At 48.8% G+C, this 18,302-nt stretch overlaps 1 protein-coding gene across 2 annotated transcripts in view; it reads left to right on the forward strand.

Moving 5' to 3' along the window:
* The window catches only part of DSCAM (DS cell adhesion molecule), an 834,563-nt gene that overhangs the window by 660,363 nt on the left and 155,898 nt on the right, over window positions 1-18,302 (forward strand). For both annotated transcript variants that reach the window (XM_037831465.1, XM_037831467.1), the window contains exons 12-13: window positions 16,434-16,630; window positions 17,712-17,808. In XM_037831465.1, the coding sequence (XP_037687393.1) occupies window positions 16,434-16,630; window positions 17,712-17,808 (294 nt within the window). The remainder of the gene's footprint in view (window positions 1-16,433; window positions 16,631-17,711; window positions 17,809-18,302) is intronic.

An 18,302-nucleotide genomic window follows, 5' to 3' on the forward strand; every position in this document is an offset into this window, starting at 1 on the left:
ACGTGCTGTGTGCTTTTGCAGGTGATAAGTCATTGTTGGGGATTGAGTCATGTCCCCCAAAAAGACAAGTTCAAGTCCTTTCCCCCAGTCCTGTGGGTGCAGATTCATTTATTATCAGGATCTCTGAAGATGCCATCAGTTAATGTGAGGCCTCACCGGGTTGGGCTGGGCCCTGATCCCGAGTGGAGTCCCTTTAAGCTGAGGAAATGTGGACACCATCAGTGAGGAGAAACCAGAGGAGACGGATGTGACGGATGTGACGGAGGACTGCTGGAAAGCCAACCCAGAACATACAGACTTTGGAGAAAGTGTAGACTTGCTGACCCCTTGACTTTGATCTCCAAAACTCTGAGCCAATAAATTCCAGTTGTTTAAGCCAACTAGAGGGTGGCATTTGTCATAGCAGCCCTGGCAGACTAAGACAGTCACCATCACTAGGAGTCATGGTGACGATGACATTTTCTTTCTTTGATGCTCTTTTTTTGTGAAAAAGCAGTATATGAAGCACCTGCTCAAAAGTTAGGACATGGCTCACTGTGGGGCCAAACCCACTTGGAAACTGCTGGTTCTATTTACATGGACATTCTTGCCTTCCAAGAATCCTATAAAAATACTTTATAAGGGGAGGAGCCTGGGGGGAAATATGCTTCCAAGCTTCCTCACTGGGCTGTTGGCAGGCTCGGATCCTCACTGGTCCTTGGCCAGGCACTTGGGATCCTCCCATCTGGTCCTCTCTGAAGGCCACTGTGGTGTCTTTGTGACATGGTGGCAGTGCTCCCCATGAAAGGGCGAGAGAGGGCACGTTCATGCACCCTAGATGGAGGCTGTAATCTTGAATAAGCTAATCTTGGATATGACACACCACCACTTCTCATATTCTATTGGTCTATTCAACAACTTTGGTAAAATGTGGGAGGGGCCTTTGCATACCAGGAGGTGGGGACTGGTAGGGGCATTTTGGAGACTGGCTAACACATCACCTGTTGCTACGTCTTTTTCTGGATTGATATTCTGGACCTCAGTGGACTATATTTTTCTTACCCACTTTTCATGATGACATGGTCTATTTTCTTGAAAATTTTTCATTTATTTTTTACTATCACTGTTGGCAGGAAATCAGTGTCAACTATTTTCTTTTTTCCTTCTACTTAATTTTCATGAAGTTTTCTTACTGGTCAAAATGGCACATCTATATACACAACCAGGCAGGAAAGGGGAAAAAAAGAAAAAGAAAAAGAAAAAGAAGAAATTGCCTTCCTATGTCTCTGGGAATCAGAGGAAAAGACAGTTTTTAATATATTTTAGTTACTATTCAGTTATGAAAAATAAATCAACTTTCTTCCAGTAACGTGACTCGAAGGAACTTCAGAGTGAATAGCATATGAACCCTAAACGTCGTCTGTGTTTGCCCTGACACATTTAATCACGTCGCAAGGCCTTGGCAAAGCTGCCAGGAAGTGGGGATGTTGTCATTCTTGGTAAAACTTAACATCAAATACAGCCTGCCCTAGCTCGGAAACGCGCGTTTGATTAATGGTTATAATCAAAGTAACTTCATTATGTGAGCATACTAACCCAGCAGAGGAGATATGCTAACGTGCTAAGAATGTATTAATTCCTGGCTGGAGAAATCATTTTCTTTGTAGGGATCAGAGCTGCCCGGTACGCAGCGTCACTTGCTAAAACTTTTACGAACGATAAGCGTTTGGACAGGAAGGATTTTTGCTCCGGCCGCGGTGAGAACAGCGCAGTGCTGGGCTCGGCTAACATCGTCTCATCAATCCTCGTTCAGGCCGCAGAGGCCGAAGCTCTCGTTGTTCTTGCAGATGAGGAAACAGATGAAACCGAGAGGCGGAGATCTCAAACCTGCGGAGCTCCGCGGAGGCGGGAGGAGAAGCGGACAGAAGGCGCAATGCCGCGGAGAGCGCGTGTTTTTGGAGCTGGGGAAAATGCTGCTATGGGGTTAAAAAAAAAAAAATCCATGGAATTGTACAACACAAGCAGTGAACCCTAAGCTAAACCATGCACTATAGTTAATAGCACAAAAAAGGAAAACAAAAAGTGCTGTTGTGTGCTCCGGGGTGACCCCCAGGCAACGTAAGCAATATTACGCACAGTTAGGGTGAAAGACAATGTTAATGGGTTGAGCTGAATTACAAACGCAATTTAAGGTTCGCCTCTGTCTATGGGGCGTTTGTGGGGGGAATAGAGAAAGAGGAGACATTTGGCTTCCCACTCCATTTTCTTGCTTGTTGTGGGTCATGCCTGAACTCCTTGCCCCAAACCCTCCGCCCTCCGGGGTAACCGGGCGGCTTCTCTGGGCGCAGTCACCCCGGTGGCCGCTCGGGGAGCCCAGCGCTTCTAATCCAGCGCCGGCTGTGTCGTGTGCGCCCCGGGGAGTCACACAGAGCCCCGCCTCCAAACTCTGTTCTTGCGGTTTAAGTTTCTGCAGTCGCCAGCTTGAAATTCTGAATACTTTTATGTTTGAATTTGTGAGTGAAGACCAATGGACAGTGGGGCAGGTGCTTGGAGGCCCGGCTCTGGGGCAATCCCCCCTCCCAGAACCTTCCTGCCTCCCCAGGGGGGCTTGTGCAGCCTCTCCCCTGCCCACCCCCTCACCGCACCCACCCGGCAGCCCCTGCTGTCCTCTGCCCCCGACGGGGCCCTGGGTGTGTGTGGAGGGAAAATAGGGGTCAGGTTCCCCGCTGCCCCTTGGGGCAGGGTGTGACGGGAGCGCTGCCTGCCCCGTGGTGCTTCCAGAAGGTGACTTGGGGGTCACCCATTCCCCGGATGTTGGGGCAGCAGCCCCAGGGGACAGTGCGGTCGGGGTTACTGCTTCTAGGGGGAGTGGCGGCCGGTAGCCGAGCCCTCAGCTCTCGGGGCTGCTTAAAGGGTACCGGCGGCGGGGGCTCTTTCCCGGAGGCGAGGGCGAGGCGGAGGACGTTGGCCAGAGTCCTCGGCGAGAGGCGTGCAAGGAGGGCGGCGATAAGGACAAAAACACTCTTCATCCAGTAGGGGTATGCGCCAAAGAGATTTATTCAGGGGTGATTACAGGTTATATAGGCTGGTAAGAGGGGCAGGGCTGGAAAGGAGGTGAAGTAGCCTAAAATGGCAATATTGAAGGGAGAGGGGCTAGGATTGGTTCTGAGAGGATTCAGGAGCCGTTGCAGCGGGCGGGGGTTGTTCTGGCCACGGTGCATGCGCACTGGCGGTGGCAGGAGTGGCCTTGGCACCAGGGAGTGGGTGGGTAAGATAAGGTAGTGGGGAAAGGGCAGTTGGGAGAAAGGCGGTTTCCTCCGGCAAGCCTCCCCTGCCAGTGGCATTTTGGGTGAGGAAAAGGGAGCTGCCTTGACCTCGCTCCTCAGGCTCGGGGGGGCTGCAGAGGGCACTCACGCCCGTACCTACTACCCTCCCCAGGGGGTGATATCAAGTCCCCTGGCCCAGGCCTGGTAAGTCGAGGCACAAGCTCAGTCCCCGCAATTCCCCTTTCTTTTCTAATTAGAGGAAGAGGCTTTACCGGAGAGGCCGCTAAGGGTGAGGGAAGGGGGAGGTAAGGGAAGGGAAAAAGGGGTTGACGGTGGCTCAGCGAGGCTGGAGTTCAGTGTAGGTGTGGTGCCTGGGCGCTCGACAAGGGCTTCGCTGCAGCGGGCTGGGCGAAGGTGAGGGGTTTAAAGTTCAGGGGTTTAAAGTTCAGGGGTTCAGAGAAGCTGGAACTCGAGGTGAGAGCGATGTTCAGATGATTGAGAAGGGCCTCGCGGTCGGCGGGTTGACCGGTGGCGTTGAGGTCGCGGAGGGTTGGCTGTCATCTTGGAGTGGGGGGCGTCAGAGGTGGCGAGTCGCTGATACTGGATTTGCACGAACGAGGAAAAAATGGCATCTGTTTGTTTTCTTACAAGCTGGACAATTTTGCGTATGATGCAGGGTCCTAAGATGAGAGCTAGAATAATTATTAATAGGGGGCCGAGAAAAGGAAGGATGTATGGGAGGATGGGAGTGAAAAAACTGGACCAATAATTGGTGGCTTCACGATCTCTTTTACGTTTTTCCAGTCCCTCTCGGACTCTTTTCAGGCTGTCCTCGACGAGACCTGTGGAATTGGCATAAACACAGCACTCTTCTCCTAGGGCGGCGCAGAGGCCTCCTTCTTTGAGGAGGAGAAGGTCAAGACCTCGGCGGTTTTGGAGCACGACTTCAGAGAGGGAATTGACAGAATTTTTTAGATGGTAAATAGCGTTTTGTAGGTGACGAATGTCCTCGTCAACAGCCGCCCTGAGGTGAGTTAGGGCGGAGCCTTGACTGGCTAGTGCAGCGATTCCGGTGCCAGCGCCGGCAAGACCTAGGAGGGAGGCAATTGTAAGGACGGTGATGGGCTCTCGCTTTTGCAGAGTAGCAGGAGCTGCAGTTCTTTCCAGACGGAGGAAGAAGTCTTCTTCGCTATGATATAAGACCCTAGGGATAAGGACAATTAGGAGGCAAGTTTCTTTATATTCGCTGATGATATTCGTGCTGAGACAGGGGGTAAGTCCTGTAGAGGAGCAGAGCCATTGGGAGGAGTTATGAGGAATGAGAAATTTTGCCGAGCTGCTGGGAGATGAGTAGCTGGCACTGGCAGTGAGGTCGGGAGAGTTAATGGAGCGAGGGCGGACGCACTTTCCCGTATAGGAGACTGAATGAAAGGTCAGGGGGACGGCAGAGGTATTCCAACTGCACTCCGAGGGGCTGTCTTCTGTGCTTTCTGAAAAGGAGAGGTTGGAGGCAACGGGCTCGTACAGTGAGGAAGAGGTGGAGAGGCAGAGCCAGCAGGAGGAGGTAAAATTGGGGTTGGAGGAGTTCACTGAGGCAAAGGCGGCTTGGATGAGGCTGAGGAGGGGAGAGGAATAACGAGAGGGGGGCAGAGAAGGTTGGGGTGGTGGGGTTGGCGATGCGTTGTTTGTAGCTGAGGTGCGGTTTCCGGATGCGCTGCTTGTACTTGAGGTGCGGCTGGAAGGCTGTGGAAAAAGGGGGTTAATGACTTTATTGGGACCAATGTCAGAGGGGTTTTTTAGTACAGCCTCCTTTTTTATGAAAATAAGGGAACTTGGGTTGGCTCCTTCCAAATAGAGTCTGAAGCCCCAGGTTTGACCGAGTAACCAGGAGGGATCAGTGGGGAGCTGCACTGTAAGATTAAGATGTGTGCAGGATCCCTTACTTTCTTGGCCGAGCCAGTTAACAGTAGGGAGTTTGCACCCTGTAGGGGCCCACTTTAGGGTAAGGTAATGATCAGGAACAGGAGGCTTCCAATTAGTGGCTAATGTTTCACACCCCCAGTATGCACAGTAGTACTCGTTGGGGGAATTGCAGTACGATTTTCCAGGATTTGAGGATGGGCACATGTAATATTGGGCCTGGGGATCACTTACTTTTCGAGCGCAGGTTTCTTCGACTCTGGAGACAAAGGTGGTGAAAGGCTTACTCGGCTCCTGGAAGAGCTTGGTGAATTTATTAGGCCGACAGGCAGAGCAATTGGCAAACGCGCGTAAGGCGATGCCTCTGAGGATAGTCCAGAAGGTGGCAGGGACATTAATATAAGCAGACGCATTTAGAAATGCTCCAGTGCCCAAATAGGCTTCGGGGGGGCGATAGACTCCAATGGCTGCATCTTGCTCACTTTGCTTAGCTGCTTCTGCCTGGAAGTGAGCACGCCAGTCAACAAACTGACCGGGGTTAAAAATTGAACGGGCAAGCGAGGCCCAGTCTTGGGGGATGCAATAGTTCATGGCGAGATCCTGTAGTATTTGGGAAGCATATGGGCTACCTAACCCGTCCTCCTTGACGGCCTTGCGAAGCTGCTTGATAGTATCTAAGTCAATGGGATACCAGTCATGCGGCCTCTGTGGGGTGGGGGCGAGGTTAAGAGGAAAACAGCGAAAAGCACGAGAGAAAGGAGGACACGCTTGCAGAGGACTTGGCGCGGGAGTGGGGGTAGGGGGAGCGTTGCCCCAAGGGTTGCCTTGAGGTGCAGAAGGCAGCCAGGGGTTGTTAGTCGGCAGGGTGGGAGGAGCGGCGGCAGCTGCCGGTAGCGGCTCCGAAGGGGAGCTCGCCGGAGGGAGAGGCGGGAGTGGGAGGCCCCAGGCGTCGCAAGATGGCGGCGCGGTAGGCGTGGCTAAGACACAAGATGGCGGATTAGCCCCGCCCTGTGAAAGGGCGGGGTCCAAGGCATAAGATGGTGGACTAGCTCCGCCCTGTGGAAGGGCGGGGTAAAGCGTACGCGGTTTCCGGCCCAGCTTAGGGCTGATGTCATCACCGGAGCATTTCCTCCCCTCGATGGAAGAAGAAGGAGGAAGTTCGCCATCTTGGCGTGGCGCAGTGTTATTTTGCTTTTTGGGAGTCACCTCGAGCGTGTTGTTAATCTGCTCGACTAAGGACTCCGTGTCCGAGTCATGATTTGAATTAGTATCACTATCTGAGTCTGTTGGCTGGGTTGATAGGGCCTCTTTGGATTTAACGGGGCCTCTATCAGGGGGGAGGGAGCCTTGAAGGCAGGAGCGGATGGTTATTAAGGTGGGGAGCAAGCCGGGAGGGAAACGCTTGCTCTCATGTTCCATGGCATTAGTGACTCGATCAATAAGGCGATCATAAGTAACAGGGTCCCAAAGATGGCAAGTGGTGAGCCATGGGTTAAAGGGCAGCAGGAGATCCCAGTATATCTGCAGCTGCCGGACAGACACTTTACAGCTATGCGTGTCTAGGAGACCCGCTAGAGCACGAACTTGAGGTGCCTGACATGTAGATATACGATTACCCATAGCTGAGGGGAGAGGAGGGGGAGTTGTTCCCGAGCCGGGCCGGCCGGCTGGCGGGGAGGAGAAGGAGGAGTAGTTTACTGAGCAGAGAGAATGAGATAAACTGTGGCTGCAAGGCCGAAGGAGACGACGAGAGCAGAAAGCAGTGCCCTTTGGCAACGAGAGCAGTCAGGGGGGGCGGTTGCAAAGAGGCACACGGCACCAAATGAGGAAATAAAGATACAAAGAACTACAGCAAAGTAATGGAGGGGAAGAGGGAGAGTGTTAGGAGGAACGGGGGTCATAGAAGTGCGCATACAAGAGGACGAAGAGAGCGTGGGGGAAGGGAGGAGTTCCTACTGGATGAAGAGAGCGTGGGGGAAGGGAGGAGCGGCTTCGGAGCAAGGAACCTCACACGGCTCCGGAAGCGGCGAGGGAGAGGCGGCCCTACCTTGCAGGCGAGGAAATGGGAAGCTGGAGAGGCGTCCGGGCGAGCGAGTGACCTGCCAAACTGTCGTGTGGAGACGTCCCTCACACGGGGCACCAGTTGCGGTCGGGGTTACTGCTTCTAGGGGGAGTGGCGGCCGGTAGCCGAGCCCTCAGCTCTCGGGGCTGCTTAAAGGGTACCGGCGGCGGGGGCTCTTTCCCGGAGGCGAGGGCGAGGCGGAGGACGTTGGCCAGAGTCCTCGGCGAGAGGCGTGCAAGGAGGGCGGCGATAAGGACAAAAACACTCTTCATCCAGTAGGGGTATGCGCCAAAGAGATTTATTCAGGGGTGATTACAGGTTATATAGGCTGGTAAGAGGGGCAGGGCTGGAAAGGAGGTGAAGTAGCCTAAAATGGCAATATTGAAGGGAGAGGGGCTAGGATTGGTTCTGAGAGGACGCAGGAGCCGTTGCAGCGGGCGGGGGTTGTTCTGGCCACGGTGCATGCGCACTGGCGGTGGCAGGAGTGGCCTTGGCACCAGGGAGTGGGTGGGTAAGATAAGGTAGTGGGGAAAGGGCAGTTGGGAGAAAGGCGGTTTCCTCCGGCAAGCCTCCCCTGCCAGTGGCATTTTGGGTGAGGAAAAGGGAGCTGCCTTGACCTCGCTCCTCAGGCTCGGGGGGGCTGCAGAGGGCACTCACGCCCGTACCTACTACCCTCCCCAGGGGGTGATATCAAGTCCCCTGGCCCAGGCCTGGTAAGTCGAGGCACAAGCTCAGTCCCCGCAGGACAGGAGATGCCTGAATTCAGTTCCCACCTCTGGGACACATGTTTAAGAATCTCAGCCTGGAAGGAAGTGGGGGGACCCCAGCAACTGGGGGGCACATTCAGTTCCCACCTCTGGGACACATATTTAAGAATCTCAGCCTGGAAGGAAGTGGAGGGACCCCAGCAACTGGGGGGCACATTCAGTTCCCACCTCTGGGACACATATTTAAGAATCTCAGCCTGGAAGGAAGTGGGGGGACCCCAGCAACTGGGGGGCGCATTCAGTTCCCACCTCTGGGACACATATTTAAGAATCTCAGCCTGGAAGGGTGTGGGGGAACCCCAGCAACTGGGGGGCGCAGGTATGTGCATGCTGAGCCGAGGGGAGGGGACACCGGTGCCTGTGAGGGGCTGTGCTCACCCAGTCCGTATCCCCTAGAGCAACACCATTTGGAAAACGAAAGCCGTCATGACACATGGAGGGAAAACCACAGAAGGAGAAAAGCCTTATAGTTGAGAACCTTTACGGGCGTGCTCTCCTGCTGCGGTCGGGGTTACTGCTTCTGGGGGGAGGGGCGGCCGGTAGCTAAGCCCTCAGCTCTCGGGGCTGCTTAAAGGGTACCGGCGGCGGGGGCTCTTTCCCGGAGGCGAGGGAGAGGCGGAGGACTTGGCCGGGTCCTCGGCGAGAGGCGTGCAAGGTGTGGAGGGCGGCGATAAGGACAAGACACTCTTCATCCAGTAGGAGCATGCGCCAAAGAGACTTTATTCAGGGGTGATCACAGGTTATATAGGCTGGTAAGAAGGGTAGGGCTGGAAAAGAGGTGAAGCAGCCTTAAATGGCAATATTGAAGGGAGAGGGGCTAGGATTGGTTCTGAGAGGACGCAGGAGCCGTTGCAGCGGGCGGGGGTTGTTCTGGCCACGGTGCATGCGCGCTGGCGGTGGCAGGAGTGGCCTTGGCACAAGGGAGTGTGTGGGCAAGATAGGGAAGTGAGGAAAGGGCGGTTGGGAGAAAGGCGGTTTCCTCCGGCAAGCCTCCCCTGCCCGTGACATTTTGGGTGAGGAAAAGGGAGCTGCCCCGACCTCGCTCCCCAGGCTCGGGGGGGCTGCAGAGGGCACTCACGCCCGTACCTACTACCCTCCCCAGGGGGTGATATCAGGTCCCCTGGCCCAGGCCTGGCAAGCCGAGGTACAAGTTCAGCTACCCGCATCCTGCCTTTGCACAAAGGGCCTCCCATTTTCCTCTTGCTCTGAGTCCTGCGTATTCGGTACCTTCCTGTGTCATCTCTAACCCGTACGCTGGGGTGGCAGCGGAGCTCCTGGGGCACCCGCTGTGAGGCTGAGAAAGGAAGATCAAGGATGTCAAGTCACGGGGGTCTCCCCTAAAGGAACCCAGCGCCTGGCACGGGGACTGCAGGGATGCTCTGACCATACCTTTTCACGGTGACAGCCCCGGGCAGCGTCAGCCTCCCGGACCCCCTGCTCCTGTTGGGCAAAGGGGCTTCGCACAGGACTGAGAAGAACTGGGCCTCACTGTAGGTTTTCCCCTTACTAGTGTTATGACTTCGGGCTAATCGTTGTCCTTTCTGACTCCTATTTCATTTTGGGTAAATGGAGATACGAATTCTGTTCTCTACTGAGAATGGTATGCAATTGTGAGATAATGTATGTGCAAATACTGTGTAAACATGAAGGGATTCAGATATATAGATGCCTTCTTATCTTAGACTATCTACTTTGACCTTTCCCATACCCTGAAGGAGGCGAAGGAAAGAAAGGATGCATCAATTTAGAGATTAATGAAGATAACTAAAGTGTGTGACTTTTATGGTGGTATTAATTTTAAAAATTCTTACCAGGTGGAACAGACATAGGGCAGGGAAGGGAAAAAAAGGGAAGGGAAAGGAAAAGAAAAGTCCAAGCTGGAAAAGGGCTTTGCGATCACCTGGTTGAGTGATTTTCACCCAGGCTCCATGTTGGATTATTTGGGGAGCTTTAAGTCAATCCCATGTCTGAAGCCCCCCTGATTCAGCTGGTCTGAGTGGAGCCTGGGCTCTGGTATGTTTTAAGAGCAGCCCCAGTTGAGAGCATCTGATCTCATTCAGCTCTCCTGTGATTCAGATGATTAAATGGGGCCCAGGGCAGCCAGTGATCTCACCCGCTTACAGTAGTATCTCATTGGTGGCATGAGGTTGGATCTGGTGTGCCCCCACACTCCAGTCTCCCTTCCCCCCGCTTTGAGTCAGCGTACGAGGGAGGGGCAGAGGGGCACTGCTCTAACTCAGCAGCCACCTGACCCCAAGTCCCTCTGTCTGGTGCACAGATGAGGTTCCAGTGGGCTCTGGGCCTGGAGCAGCAGGATTCAGGGAGCCGGCTGCAGTCTTAGTGGCTGAGTTTGAGATGCTTGCTGATTCATGTTTCCACCCAAGTTTATTCTAAAATAAAATGATGACAAGTATATTTTTTGGTAAATTTTAATTTAGTAGTGAGATAACAGTGAAAATAAATTTTGACTCATGTCTGTAAAGGAAATGCTCATTGTGGAATCCAGGTGCGGGGAGGTGGGTCTTCAATTTTTCTGTATTCGTGATATTTTTTCATAACAAAATGTAAAAAATGTAGCTGAAGAAAGAGCTTAAAAGTGGTCCATGCCCCAGAACGTCTCCGTCCCCAGTCCTGCCACCTGGAAGCCCTCCCGTGTCCTGTCTGCTTCCCACCTTGGGTGTCTGGGGAGCTGGTTGCCTTGTTCTTGGCCCCCACCCTTCTCTGCCACCCTCCTCTGATGGAGTGGAGGGCTGAGGGGTGTCCTGGGGCCATCAGTGTCGGGCCAGTTGGTCACCCTGTTGTTGGGTCGTTGTTGACAATGGTCATGATGACTTTAGGAACTCAGGTCCTGCTGGCTCCTGTAATTGGGCCTTCAACACTCAGGCCTCTTCTTGGTTTTCTGTTTCCTTCTCTGTAAAATAAAGAGATTGAATCAGAGGTTTGTGACAGGCAGATTGTCTGGTTTGGGGTTATCCAAGGCTGCTGGGTATCTTCTTTTGTTGCTTTTTTCAGTGGTGTTCTCAGCAGAGCTAGCCAGAGAGAAAAGAAAAATGGATGATCCTCAATTTTGTATCAGTGGTAGATTCACAAAAAGACTTGAGGGGGGTAAAGTTTGAAACTAATCACTAATGTCAGTGTTTTATTAATATAAGTTGTCCACTCTCTGTTTATCTTATGTGGAGAAACCCAGGTTTGCATCAGTTTATTGCTGTCAAAGCATGTGGGAATCATGGTTTAGATCTGTAAGGTTTACTTTTCTGGATAAGAAAAGATTAGTCATTACTGTTGAGTCAACTCCCCAACCTGCAGTGCCTCTGTCATCGTGGAGGAGCACCCTGTAAAATCATTAATACGGGGAATACTTTCCCCAGTGATGTGCTGGTCCATGTTTAACAATTAAATCAGGAAGCCCTGATTTCTAGCGCTTGCAGATTTTGCTGGTGTGAATATTGCCACCCCTGCCAATTCCAAGCTTGCAAGGCGGCAGGGCCAGGCTGCAGAGATGGACCCAGCCATGCACAGTCAGCTTTCACTGGTCGGTGGGAGCTGGCTCCGGTGCACACTGGCTCACCCCTTGGTCTGTATGCTGCTCCCTTTTCCAGCAGAAGGTAGATTTGCTGGTCACTGAAGGTGTTGTGAGATGATATCACAGTTTGTGAAGGAGATTTATAAACTGACACTTGGTGATGTAAAGCAGCTTCTTCCTTGAAGGGGAATTTTGCAGGAGAGGCACAGCTCACAGTCTTTGAGCAAAACCTCCTTGGGTCTAGGTGTCCTTTGCCCCTGCTTGAGGGTCTGCACAGAGCCTCACCTTGGTTCCAATTCCTGTTAAACTGCCCCATCCATTTGTGGTTCTTCCAAAATCCTCAGGAGAAGGGCTTCCTCACTGACACGCTGTCGTCTCTCACCACCCGTGTCCACTAGTGAGAAGGTCAGGCTTCAAACATTAGCATTGCAAAGAGGCCACGCTCATGATTCATCCCTTCAAAATCCTTTTGGCCATTCCTTTAAAGGGAGAAAAATGCTCATGGGGAAAAGGAGAACATGGGCTCGCCAAGGTATTTCTGACCACCTGAATTAAGGAACCAGAGCTAAAATACCCAGTGGTGGGGCACTCTTTTTCAAAGGAGAAATGAGGGTAAAAATGAGAATCATGATTTACAGAGTAAGATGGGCAATTTATAAACAAACCAGAGGTCCATGATTTTGTTGAGGTATTTCCCCCATATAGAAATACAATAAAGTTTTTCATTATTAAGGAAAGTAGAGGGGAAAAAACACATCCTTGGAACAATCCTGCTTTAAAAAAAAATCTAGAAAGAAATGATGTGTTCTTCCAGTTAGTTGTTATAAAATAATAGAAAATGACATTCCAGGGGACACCAGCTCTCACAACACATTTGCTCCCCAGAATAGCAGCTCCTAAGGCAGGACAGAAAGGCTTACCTGGGAATTGGTTCATTCTCGTTGGAATATAGGGAAAGGAGAGTGATAAAATACCCTGGGCTTCAGAAGTGACCACACTTACCATGTCTGCACACAAAATCTGTATTTTTTTTCATGCCCTACCATTTTATGAATTTCCCTTTTTCTATTCACAAATACTGCACAGCAGGAAGCCCTATCCATAGCCTCTGGGTGCATATGTGACCACCAAGCATTAAGCAGGGATTGACTTCCAAAATGCAGCTCTACTGAGAGGTTTGGTTCTATGCTCAGCTTGCAGGTCTTGCAGCAACCAGTTTCTGGCCCCGGGGGGCCAGTGGGCCATGTATCAACCTAAATTATATGTGAGTTTCACAGTTTCTGTCTCGTGTTTCCCAGCTTTGAGAAAAAGAATGCAAAGGAAATATTTTCTTCTTCTTGGGCCTGCAACGGATTTTATCCACAGTTTTGCATTTTAGGTCACTCTTGGTGGCTTTGGGTTCCATAATTATTTCTTAGCCCTTGACCTTTGTGAGAAAGAGCATCAGGTGAGTGGATCCGAGCCCCAACTGAAGGTGTCTTTAGTAGAGAAGCTTCCTGAGGAAGACCCCAATGCATTCCTCATCTGCAAGACTCTGCTCCCACAGGCAGGCAGAAATCCACATCAACACATACGTGGAGCAGCCACCTGACATGCTTATATACAGTGCTGACTCCAAGCTGCGCATGAACTCCTTTAGTCCTCTTGTTCCAATTTGCTAAAGCTGCCGTTATGCAAAATACCAGAAATGGATTGGCTTTTATAAAGGGGGCTTATCTGGTTACAAAGGTACAGTTGAAAGCCATGAAAATGTCCAGATTAAGGCATCAACACAAGTATACCTTCACTGAAGGAAGGCCAGTGGCATCCGGAAAACCTCTGTTAGCTAGGAAGCCACGTGGCTGGCATCTGCTGATCTCAGGTTGTGTTCCAGCTCCTCTCTCAGCTCCTGTGCATGCTTCAAGGTGTTTCTCTTGGCTGCAGCACTCCTTCTGTCTGTGAACACTTTCATGGGACTCCAGTGATTTAATTAAGACCCACTCTGAATAGGTAGGGTAACACCTCCATGGAAATTATCCGATCAAAGGTTTCACCCACAGTTGATTGAGTCACGTCTCCATGGAAACACTCAGTTAAAGGATTCCAACCTAATCAGCACTAATACGTCTGCCCCACAAGACTGTGTCAAACAACATGGCATTTCGGAGCACATAATACATCCAAATTGGCACACCTCTCAACAATTATTATCTCCATTTACAAATGGCAGAGCTGAGGCACTGAATGGTAAAGTGACTGTCTGGTTCACACAGGGAGAAAGTGGCACACCTACAGTTTCAAAGTAACCACTTTGGCACAACGATGACAACCCGACCCATAATATGATGCAACTGGGGGTTGCTTCAAAAACCACCTGCAACGTACTTTACATCTTACCTGGAAGAGCATTCAGGAGGATCTGTCTTTCAATTAATAATGTGTTCCATATACGCAAAGTCTAGACCAAGGATGAAATTCAGCTCAAAACAAGTATCGGTCTCTTTGTCACAGAAATGAAAACATACATCACACAATAACTTGTACATGAATGTTTTTATCAGCATTTATTCACAATAGCCAAAAAATAGAAACAACCCAAATGTCCAAAAATTGTCCAAAAATGAGGTCTATCCATACAATGCAATACCATTCAGCAATAAAAGGGAACAAATTAGTGACACACAAGTACAACTTGGATGAACCTTGAGAACATTCTGCTGAATGTAAAAAGCCAGACACAAAAGAATACATGATTCATTTATATGAAATGTCCATAAAAGGCAAATCAATGGAGACAGAATGTAGATTAGTGATTGCTGGGGCAGGGGATGAAAAAAGGGGGAATACCATAAAAGAGCATGAGGTTTCTTTTAGGGTAAGGTAAATGTTCTAATATTTGATGTGGTGATGATTAAACAACTCTGTAAACATGCTTAAAACCATTAAATTGTACACTTAAAATGGGTGAATTTATAGTATGTAAATAATACCTCAATACAGCTTTCAATAAATTTTTTAAAAATCATCTTACACGGACTAGAGGAGGGGTCAAGACTAAAGGCTGGGGATAACTAGCAGCACCAGTTTTTGCTGTTGCTTAGAAGTCCTGGAAGAGGAGTCTTACCACAGTTATGGGAAAGTCTCTGCAAAATATGGAATTCATATCATTTCTTTTCCTCATTCATTGGTTCATCCACTTCACATCTTATTCAAGAACTGTGAGGTATTTCTCTGCCACAGTGCTGCTGAGTGTGAGGATGCTACAGACTGCAAGTTCTTCCGTGAGTGGACGGACATCCGGGCTACAGACCTGGTAGAACCTTCACTTTGTGTTATGTGCTTCAAACCAGCATAGAAGATCAGGGGGAAGACATTACTCAGCATGTGCTATTGGTGGAGGAAGCCACAGCTCAGGGCACCCTAGAGGGCTTACTGAGTGGGTGATTGATGCTTAAAACCATTAAATTGTACACTTAAAATGGGTGAATTTATAGTATGTGCAGTGTGAACTTGACCTTAGAAATGAGTGAGGGTCTTTCTTCCTTTGATCGAAGAAATGAAGGGAAAAGCATATGAACTATATAGATTTCACAGGGTTGTTTTTCAAATCTTCCTGGTCCTTTTTGATAGCATCTTATTCCTTTCTCATGTTTTTAAAACATCTTTAAACACTTCATGTATACTTATTTTAGAGCTTGTATCTAGTAATTCCATCAATGAGGTCCTTGGGGGATGCTTCTCAATCATGGGGTATTGGTTGCTTGTGTGTTTTATGGTTCTGGTTTGTGAGCTCATGCTGGAGAGAGCTGTGTCTGGGAGAATTCCAGTGGGCATGGATGGAGGACGCATCCCCAAAGAGAGTGTTCTGTTTGCTTTTGCTGAGATCCTCAGACAGGACACTAAACTAGGAGCACCTTCATATTCCTTAGCATGAATTCATCTCCAAAGGAAGCCAGTTACAAATTCTCAGGGGAGACTTTTTTTTTCCTATATCCACAACCTAAGCCAAGGAAATTTGCTTTCTTTGCCATTTGTGGATTTTTGTTTTCCAGTTTCATATTTGCTCTGAAGATGGAGCCCTTTGAGAGTCCTGGCTTCTGAGGTCTCACTTTTAACTCCCTGACTCTCAGGCAGTCAAAGCCCCAGTTATGTATTCTGGGTTTTCAACACCCCTTTTGTTTTTTACCCTTGAGGCTTTTTCCCTCTTTCTTGTAAGACTGATATGCATCTATAAAGGAGTTTATTATATGTTATTCAGCATTTGTAGGTGGTTTGCAGGGTGGAATGTGTGGTCTTATGTCATCTGACTTATTGTCAAGAATGGAATCCTATAGATTAATTTTGAAAGGTGAAAGAAGGAAGTTGAGATGGTTCCCAAATAAGGGTTTCAGGTTTTCAGTGAACTAGAGATGAGATTCCCTGTTATAAGTTAATGAAAGGTTTGAGATCTCCAAGTGATGGGAAAAGTTCGGGAAGTTTGTAACAGCTGTGAGGGGTGAAGTCATTACAAGGATTGTTTCACAGCACAAAGAGCTCCACCTAAGCTAACTATTAAAGTTTCATCCACACGGTTGAAAATGATAGAAACGTAGATGGTTAGAGAAGGAAGAGCATAATTCTCAATAGTAAGCTCCCTTTCCAGACTTGATCAGCAAGAGAAGCCATCTTCCTGTGTGCTCGGACGAGGGCCACTTGGGACCCAGGCCCGCCCTCCCCCCGAACACAGGGGAGCGAGCTCTGTGAGGGCTCCCCTCATCAAACTCCGTTTCCTACCGACTTCCCTGTATTTTATCCGTGATTCTTGCTCATCAGTTTGTCAACTAAATTTCATTTCGAGGAAACATGTCTTTAAACATGATTTAGATGAGTGTTACGGTGGGGAAAATCAAAAAACCTGATCTGCTGAACAAGCCGTGTCCCTTTGGACTTTTCAGTTCCTGCGATGATAACATCCTATCCAAACACCACCCTGGCCACCCAGGGTCAGAAGAAGGAGATGAGTTGCACAGCCCACGGGGAGAAACCCATCATAGTCCGCTGGGAGAAGGAGGACCGGATCATCAATCCCGAAATGGCGCGTTATCTCGTGTCCACCAAGGAGGTGGGAGAGGAAGTGATCTCCACTCTACAGGTAAAAGCAAAGGAAACACAAAAGAAGAGAGTCTGACTTTGCAGAATAAGTCTGCCCTTTTGCACAGCTGGGTGTATGTGGGTGATAAATAGCAGGTCATCTTTTTGAACTTATTTATGAAGCATCATTTCTCTCATGCTTCATACAGAGAGATTACTGAATAGCCTTCAAAAATCATGCTTTATCATAAGTATTAAGGGTAAAATTATTATGAACATGGCAGGGAATCTAGCTGTAATTAAAAAAAAAACAATGTGAGAAATAAGGGTTTTTAATGATGTTTAATCCTGGAGGAATGACGTCTTATGTTGTGTGCATGTTTTAACTTCCTGTGAAAGAAAAAAATCAGAACAAAAAATACGTTATAATGAAAATTAGTTTGCTTCTTTGGAAAAAATCGAGAGCCAAAAAAAATATATATCTTGTCAGTAATATAGGAACACAAAAGCCAGAAAAAAGTAACGATTGTATTCTCTTACTTTTTTTTTTTTTTATCTCTGTTGTTCATTAACTGAAAGATGCTTTTAGTGCAGGGTGATAAAAATGATGCTGGAGCATACACATTAAAAAAAAAAAAAGGAAAGGGAAAGGCTTGTATTTGAAACAGTTATATTGATTTTCTAGCAAGAGTTTAACCCTAGAGTCCTTCTAGAACCGAAATCTAATGAGGGTCCTGAGGACCCAGGCTTTACTGCTGTATTTATAGATAATTTCTTAGGCCTGGTTGCTTTTGATGCAGTAAAGGTGGAGTATGAGAAAAGAATGTGTATGTGGAATATATATCAACCTGACTATAAAATCCTAGACTGCACATAGAAATTGCATGTCTAATTTAACAAGTTAGCAGCTGGCATTGATCACGTACATTGGGCCTATCTGTACATTCACAATTGCGCTGAAATCAGTGTGTGTGTGTGTGTCTTTGTGTATACGCCTGTGTTTATAAGTGTGTATGTGTGTATGCTAGAGGTGGAGGTGGGATGAAAGAGCAGAGAGAAGACTTTTACAGCAAAAGACATTTCAGTTTTTTTCCTGCTCCATGCTTCTGAACAAGATGAATTTCTTTCTGCTTTACACATAGATTCTGCCAACTGTGAGAGAAGATTCTGGCTTCTTTTCCTGCCATGCTATCAATTCTTATGGGGAGGACCGTGGCATAATTCAGCTCACAGTGCAAGGTAGGAAGCAGGCAGCTTGAGGACGGTTGCAGGACGGTTGAATGTGTTTTCTTGTTCATGCACGTGTGGGCTCAAATTGCTCTCTCATGCTTCCAGATGCTCAGAAAATTTAAAATGTGTATGAAGTTGGTGCTAAAGTAGTATTTTTGGTGCCCCCCCAAACCCCTTAAAGAAATTAAGTCAGATGTTGAGGCAGTCCTGTCAAATGCACAGAAGCAGTCATGCTCCCTCTTTGGTCACTTTTAGGAATCCATGAGGCAATCAGAATGAAAAGGGAAATTTAATATTTAAGACCAAAATATTTTCTGAGTTACTGATTCCAAACTAGAACACTAACATTTAAATCCTCCAGATTTGGCCCAGTTCTGCAAGTGCAACGAAAACTGGAATTTTTGGAAAAGTGGACCGCCTTCTCGCTAAAATGTGATTGGGAGAGAACACGCATCTGTCATGGTCTAATGCTAGCACATCTTCATACTTGGCATCTCAATCTT

The sequence above is a fragment of the Choloepus didactylus genome, chromosome 1 (genome assembly GCF_015220235.1).
Source record: "Choloepus didactylus isolate mChoDid1 chromosome 1, mChoDid1.pri, whole genome shotgun sequence".
Lineage (NCBI taxonomy): Eukaryota > Metazoa > Chordata > Mammalia > Pilosa > Megalonychidae > Choloepus > Choloepus didactylus.